The sequence below is a fragment of the Equus przewalskii genome, unplaced genomic scaffold (genome assembly GCF_037783145.1).
Source record: "Equus przewalskii isolate Varuska unplaced genomic scaffold, EquPr2 contig_10158, whole genome shotgun sequence".
NCBI lineage: Eukaryota > Metazoa > Chordata > Mammalia > Perissodactyla > Equidae > Equus > Equus przewalskii.
In genome coordinates, this window is record NW_027226669.1 from 20,915 (window position 1) to 28,181 (window position 7,267).

Sequence of the window (7,267 nt, forward strand, 5' to 3'; positions counted from 1 at the left end):
ATAATCGGGCTTTCAGAAGGGCTCTCACCCTGCGGCATCACCCCCTAAAAACGTGGTTGCAATTATAATTGGAATCGCATCGAGGTTTTAGATTAATCTGGGAAGAATTGACATCTGTGCCACACTCGACTTTGCTATCCGAGAATGCAGTGTCTCCATTTATTCAGTTGTTTTTCCTTCCTCCCTCCCTTCAAATTGTGGGCACCGATTTAGCCTTTGTCCTTTTTACGTTTATTCACAGATATTTCAATTAAAGAAAGTCTCTACATTTTATCAGAAATAAGTTTTCACTAATCTGAAGTGAAATGTAATGAGTTAAGATTTTTACAATCCCTAAAGCGACACTAAGAAAAAAAATCATTTAAAAAACAGTAATTAAAATGGCACATAAATATTCATCTAGCACATAATAATGAAGGAGGAAAAGGACAAACAAGACATAAGACAGGAAACAAAAAGCAAAATGGCAGATATAAGTCCAATCATACAGATAATTCCATTAAATTGGAAGGGACTAAATCCCCCAATGAAAAAGCAGAGCTATTCCAACTCGATGAAGAAGCCAGACGCAAAAGCCTACGTGCTATACTATTCTATGTGTATGAAATGTTCAGAAAAGGCGACTTGCAAAGACAGAAAGCAGACTGGTTGCCGGGAGCTGGAGACAGTGGTGATGACCGATTGCAAACAGGCACAAGGGAGCATTCTGGAGTGACGGAAATGTTCCCAAACTGGTTTGTGGTGATAGTGGCACAAGTCATAAGTTTACCTAAAAAGATTTTAATTATATACACACAATCTTATAGTATGCAAATTATAACCAATCAAGCAATGAAAGTTTTAAAAATTGCAGCGCAACAGCACTAATACCCAAAGTCTCTGAAATGAAAATTCTGACTGTTGACCAAGATGGAGGGCAATCGGAAGTCTCGTACGCTGCTGGAAGGAACATAAGCTGGTTCAATCACCTTGGCAACTTGAACTTAAGCACACCCTATAACCCAGCAATTTCAATTCCAGATATATACTCAACAGAAATGCGTGTACGTGCGCACCAAAAGTCACGTAGGAGAATTTTCATAGGAGCGCTATTCGTTCTGGGCCTGAACAGGAAACAGTCAACGTGGACGTGCATGGAACAGAACACTAGGTTACGGTTAATTCATATGGAACTGCAGCTACTCGCAGCGTGGATAAAAATCTTACCACAATTCCACTTATGTTTAAGCCAGAACAGTAGTTATCCTTGGGAAGGAGGCAAATGGAGGCTTCTGGAGTGCTGGTAATGGTTTTCTTCTCTGGCTGCTGGCTATATGGATGTGGTCTCTTTGTATTGTTTGACGAATCTTCTCACACTTTGGATGTGCATGTTTTTATATGAATGCTACGTATCAATAAAATCTTTACCAAAATAATAGAAAAACATTTGGAGGGGCGGGCCCGGTGGGGCAGCGGTTAAGTTCGTACGTTCCGCTTCTCGGCGGCCCGGGGTTCACTGGTTCGGATCCTGGGTGCAGTCATGGCACCGCTTGGCAAAAGGCATGCTGTGGTAGGCGTCCCACGTGTAAAGTAGAGGAAGATGGGCATGGATGTTAGCTCAGGGACAATCTTCCTCAGCAGAAAGAGGAGGATTGGCAGTAGTTAGCTCAAGGCTAATCTTCCACAAAAAAAAGAAAAGAAAAAAGAAAAGCATTTGGAGTAACAGAAAGCTACTTGAAAGTAACATATGCTCAGTGAGACTTTTTTGAGTAATTTTAATACTTTATATATTGCCTTACTTTAAAAATTATTGAGCATGTAGTACACTTATCATCAGATAAAGTCAATGATGCTATTTTTATTTTGGCTGTGCTACTTCTAAATATCTCTATTTCAGCAACTTGTCAGAAAAAACCTCGTCTCGTCCTTCAATAGAACAAATACTGTGGATTCTTCACAAATTAAGGTTGACTCTAATTCCTCTTAAAAAGAAATAAAAACAGTGAGACATGAGTCTAAATTCAGCTGCAGAGAAAAATAAAAGCAAATGGGAAAGTATAGTGTGGAGATACGAGTTCAGACCCTAGAATTAATGTTTTGGTTCAAATCTCACCCACCCCCACGCCCTAGTTCTATGACCTTAGCAAGTCCCTTATGCCCCAAGCACCCTATTTAGGTGCTTGGCACAGGACCCCGTATGTGATACAAGCTCTAATACATACATACATAGCTAATATTACCCCCATATTCTGAAAGGCAGAATGACAGAGCAACTACCCTTTAGATAGTAAAAGGTTATTTATGAAGGTAGTAAAAACATTGTGTTGGCATACAGACAAAGGGGCACACAGAGAAAAACCCTATTAAATGTATTAGTTTGCCAGGACTGCCGTAACAAAATAACCGACTGGGGGGCTTAAACAACAGAGATTTATTTTCTCAAAGTTGTGGAGGCTACAAGTCCAAGATCAAGGCATCAGCAGGTTCAGTTTCTCCTGACGCCTCTCTCCTTGGCTTGCAGATGGCTGCCTTCTTGCCGTGTCCTCACAAGTCTTTCCTCTGCACTCACACGTGTCCATATTTCCTCTGCTTCTAAAGGCATCAGTCACATGGGATAAGGGCACACCCACATGACCTCATGTTACCTTACATACCTCCTTAAGGGCCCTCTTCTCCAAATACAGTCACCATTCTGAGGGACTGGAGTTAGGACTTCAACGTGTCACCGTGTGCAAAGAATGGAAGGAGTGCGGGACCGTTCAGTAACTGTGTGTGTGTGTGTGTGTGTGTGAGAGGAAGACTGGCTCTGAGCTAACTTCTGTTGCCAATCTTCCTCTTGTTTTTCTCCCCAAAGCCCCAGTACATAGTTGTATTTCCTAGTTGTAAGTCCTTCCAGTTCTTCTATGTGGGATGCCGCCACAGCATGGCCTGACCAGTGGTGCATAGGTCCACACCCAGGATCCGAACCGGTGAACCCTGGGCCGCCAAAGCGGAGCACGCAAACTTAACAACTCAGCCACGGGGCCAGCACCCTTGTAATTTAATTTGGGATAATTTTCGGAGAATTGAAACAAGTTTAAACATAACCCTATTCCTCCAAGTAACAGTCATAAATGTTCAATGGCTTTGTAGGAATCCCACTAGAAAAGAATCTGTAGAAGCATGTATGTATATTTTTAAAGATCGGCACCTGAGCTAACATCTGTTGCCAGTCCTTTTTCTTCTTCTTCTTCTTCTCCCCAAAGCCCCCCCAGTACATAGCTGTATATCCTAGCTGTACGTCCTCCTGGCTCTGCCATGTGGGACGCCACCTCAGCGTGGCCCAAGGAGCTGTGCCAGGTCCGAACCCAGGATCCGAACTGGCGAAACCCTGGGCTGCCAAAGCGGAGCCCGTGAACTTAACCACTCGGCCACGGGGCCCACCCCAAAACTATAGAAATATTTATCAAATTTCTACAGAAGGAGAAAAAGCAGGAGTTCCTAAAAAGCAGGGGCTTAAACGTAAGGGGGTGGGGGGGGTAAGGGGGACAAATTTCTCATATGCGAAAAAAAAACCTGAGAAGGGCTGGAAAATATTGGTTATAATAGACAACTGTTTGTTACAGAACGCTTATGGAGATGACAAAAATCCTTATCTTCTGAGTTGAAAGAAGTAATGGTGAGAATGAATGCAAAAAAGTGTAAAGGCATTTTACAAAAACGCGAAGCGAAGCAGGAAAACATTCAATATCATTCATAATCGAAGCAGCACGTTTTAAAAGGCCCGTGCAGGTGTGTGTTTAAAACCCTTGCAGACAGCTAGAGTCTGTTACTGCTAAGGGGTGAAGAAACCGCATGAGGCAAATCCACTCCAACGTTGTGTCTGAAGCCACACAGCCCTTGGCAACCTCTCCCCCAGAATTCTGCTTCCTGAAAGGGGACGCAGCAAGGGGTGGGAGCTGGTTTGCACAAACCGCCCACAGCATTGTAACGGGTAAGGGGAAAGCCACCCAGCCTTGCAGGCCTCAGGGGAGAAGGAGGCAGCGGGCTCGGCAGCAGGATACCCCCTCTCCACGGCTGGATCCAGGCACCAGCAGAATGACTGCCGGCAGCCTCAGCCTGCGTGTTGGAACACCCGCCGCTGCGCACGGAGGGAGGCTCCACTCCAAGAAGAAAAGGCACACTCGCTGCCATCCTCAGGGGCCAAACCCCCGGCTTCGGCTTCGGAAGGGTGGCCCTCAGAGGGGAAGCACCGGTATTACCCACGAGCTCGTCAGCTGTGCGAATTCATGGGCCCAGGGTACGGAATCGGCGTCACGGAGCAGCAGCCTAGGAGACCGTGTTAGCAAGCTCTCAAGGTGCTTCTGGCCCCTTTTAAAGTCTGAGAACGAATGATGCAGAAAACCCAAAGCAGACTGCCCCTGCGTCTCTGCCCCGGTACCTGAGGGCCTGACTCTGACCATAAAAGCATCACGGGGTTAGGAGTTTCAAAACAGCAGAAACCAAGAGGAGAAAAACAACTAGAACCACTACCTATCAGCCTCTTACCCCGCCACGTCAGGACGTGAATGAACAGAGTCAGTCTTTCATAAATTCGTTAGTTGTAAGTGAGCAAAGAGCAAAAGGGAAGCTCATTTCTTTACTAGAATGACACTACAAACTCACGTTCGCATCAAAATAATGGAGCCACTACCGGAAGAGACGCAAGCCAGAAGGCTGGAGATGTCGCGTACACCTGCTTCTCCGAAGGGATCCGGCAAAAGCAGGCCTGTTCCCACAAGGCTCCCGGCAGCGCTCAGACGACAAGATGCGCGGGAGGCTGCGGCCGCGGCGCCCGGGCCTTCAAGAACGCCTCCAGCTGCTCCATCTTCTCCCCTGGAGGAGGGAAAGCGCTCGGGGCTGTCCACCCCTCCGTCCTTGGGGCGGAGGGGGCGGTGGAGCCGCAGCACGCTCGCTCAGGGCAGAGGGTCGAACCCGGGGTGTGGACACCACGGCCTCAGCAGGCTGAGGCTGGCCGGGGCGGCGCGGGGCCAGAGCGCGCGCGGTCCCGGCGCAGGTGCCCGAGGGCCCGCTCGGCCTCCGCTCGCCCAGGGCCGCCCAGCGGCGGCGCGCCGCGCCCGGAGCTGGAAGCCGCGGGAAGCTCCGGGTGGCTCCGAGAGGCCGTCGGGAAGCCAGGTGCGGCCCAGCGGCCGGCCCGCGGCGCCCCCCTCCCGCAGGGCTCACGGACCCTCACCTCGGGCGCGCCGTTCCCAGTGCCAGGCCGCGAGGCTCCGCAGGACGCCCTTCACCCGATTTTGTCCGTGGGGCTGTCCAAAGACGCTGACTTCGACCGCGCCGCCGGGTTCGACCGCGCGCACCGTCAGCAGCACCTGGCTCCTCCACTCCGTCTCGGGGACGGCGGCTAGGTCGGGGCCTAGGCGGGAAGAGAGCGCCGCTGAGGGGCGCGCGGAAGGGCGAGGGGAGCCGGCCCGGCCTCGGGGAAGGCTGCCGGGGCGGGAAGAGCTGCAAGCCGCGCCCCGGGGCTGCACACGCGGCCCGCGAGCCCGCCCGGCCGAGACACTGTGGGGAGCTGCTCCGCTCGGCTGCCCTCCCAGCGCGGACGCCGTCCCGCCGGCAGCGCGGGGCCGCTCACCGAAGACGCAGCCGGCCAGCCGAGCCTCCAGGTAGCACGCCGACGGGCAGCTCAGCTCCCGCGCGGGAAACCACCACGGCCGGGGCCGAGCCCCCGGGGTCGGAGGCGTTCGCCGCAGCAGCCCGGCCAGGGCCTCAGCAGGCGTCCGCCCCTCCCCGCGGGCCCTCGCAGCCGCTGCCGCGTCCACCGCGCGAGCACAGCGACCCAGAGGCAGGCCGCCCCGCCGACCCGCCGGGCGGCCCCGCCGCCCCGCACCCCGGGAGGCCAGTGGCCAGGGCCCTTCTCTGTTGCCGCCGGGCCCCGCCCCTCCGCCGGGCCCTCCCCCGTCCAAAGGACGGGCCCCGCCCCTCCCGCCGGTCCCGCCCCCGCCCACTCGACGGGCCCCGCCCCTCCCACCGCCCCCTCCACTCGACGGGCCGCCCCTTGACCTGGGCGCCTGGCCCCAGGCCCAAGTCGCGGGCGTCCTGCCCCTCCTGTCGCTGGGCCTGGGCCGTCCTCTGTGACCTGGAGCTGCTGTGTGTTTGAGCTCCTGCCGGGTCTCGGAGGCTGTCGGTGGCCGTCTGCTCCAAATGGGCCGTCGCTTAGCTTCGGAGGCCCTGCCGCTGAGCGCGGCTGGTCCAGTGGGGCGGTCGCTCGCGCCCTCGTGGCCGGGCGTCGCTGGGATGCCCGTCGAGGCTTCGCGTCCCCCCTGGGCGGGCGGGGAGGCCTGCTCGCGGGGTTTCCATTTTGTCTCTTGCGCTCCCCGTTGTCTTCTGACTCGCTGGTTGGCTAGGACTTTAAATTAGCCGTTCAAGCAAGTGCGCCGTGTTTTAAAATGTAAACAGCGGAGCGGTCAGTACAGAAAACTTAGCAAGTACGGACAAATCCCACCTGTTTCCAATATCCTAAGACTAGTGTTGATGCGCGTTTCTTTCCAATGTTCTTAATTTTAATTAAAAATTTAAATTATTAAAGATTTCACACATTCAAAAGAAGTTACGTAACAAACACCCATGTACCACCCTCCCCCATTTGCCTCACTTCTCTCTCCTTTCTGTTTTGGTGAGGAAGATTGGCCCTGAGCTAACATCTGTGACAGTCTTCCTCCACTCTGTATAGGGATGCCACCACAGCGTGGGTTGATGAGCGGTGGGTGTGTCCGCACCAGGGACCTGAACCAGCGAACCCTGGGCGGCTGAAGAGGAGCGTGGGAACATAACCACCCTGCCGCCGGGATGGCCCCATCGCGTCTGGCTTGCTTGAAATAGGTATCAGTAAAGCATCCTTTCTTTCCCTCCCCATGGGAAATCATTGTCCTGAAGCTGGTGTGTATCATCCCACGCGTGTTCTCAGACTTTTTCTAGTGAATTTGTAGAAATAGTGTTTGCTAGCTGTTTTAGAATAGATAGCATCTGCTGTGCTGTGCAAGCTGTTTTGTTCTTACAGTTAGCTATAATGTGTTTGCTTTTAAAAATCTTTTTAAGGGAACATTCCGATCATTTTCATAAGGGGGTTGGTGTTAATATCCTGAATTTCCTCATCCTCATCCACATCACCTAAGCGTCAACAGATATCAGTAGATAATCTCTGAGAGGAGAAATTGAATCTAACTTTAGTGGATATTTTTATTTCTTCAATTTAATTTAAAAAATCGACGTCATAATACACGCACATGGTAAAAAAGTCTTGAGGCTACGA

At 51.9% G+C, this 7,267-nt stretch overlaps 1 protein-coding gene across 1 annotated transcript; it reads right to left on the reverse strand.

The window, feature by feature from the left end:
- Positions 1 to 760: 760 nt before the first annotated feature.
- Positions 761 to 6,814, reverse strand: LOC139081259 (oocyte-expressed protein homolog). The gene is made up of 5 exons (XM_070606735.1): positions 6,756 to 6,814; positions 5,591 to 5,874; positions 5,192 to 5,371; positions 4,624 to 4,833; positions 761 to 1,652 (listed from the first exon to the last, which is right to left on the reverse strand). The coding sequence occupies exons 1-4, from the start codon at positions 6,812 to 6,814 to the stop codon at positions 4,754 to 4,756; spliced, it is 603 nt and encodes a 200-aa protein (XP_070462836.1). The 3' UTR covers positions 761 to 1,652; positions 4,624 to 4,753.
- Between the last annotated feature and the right edge of the window lie 453 nt (positions 6,815 to 7,267).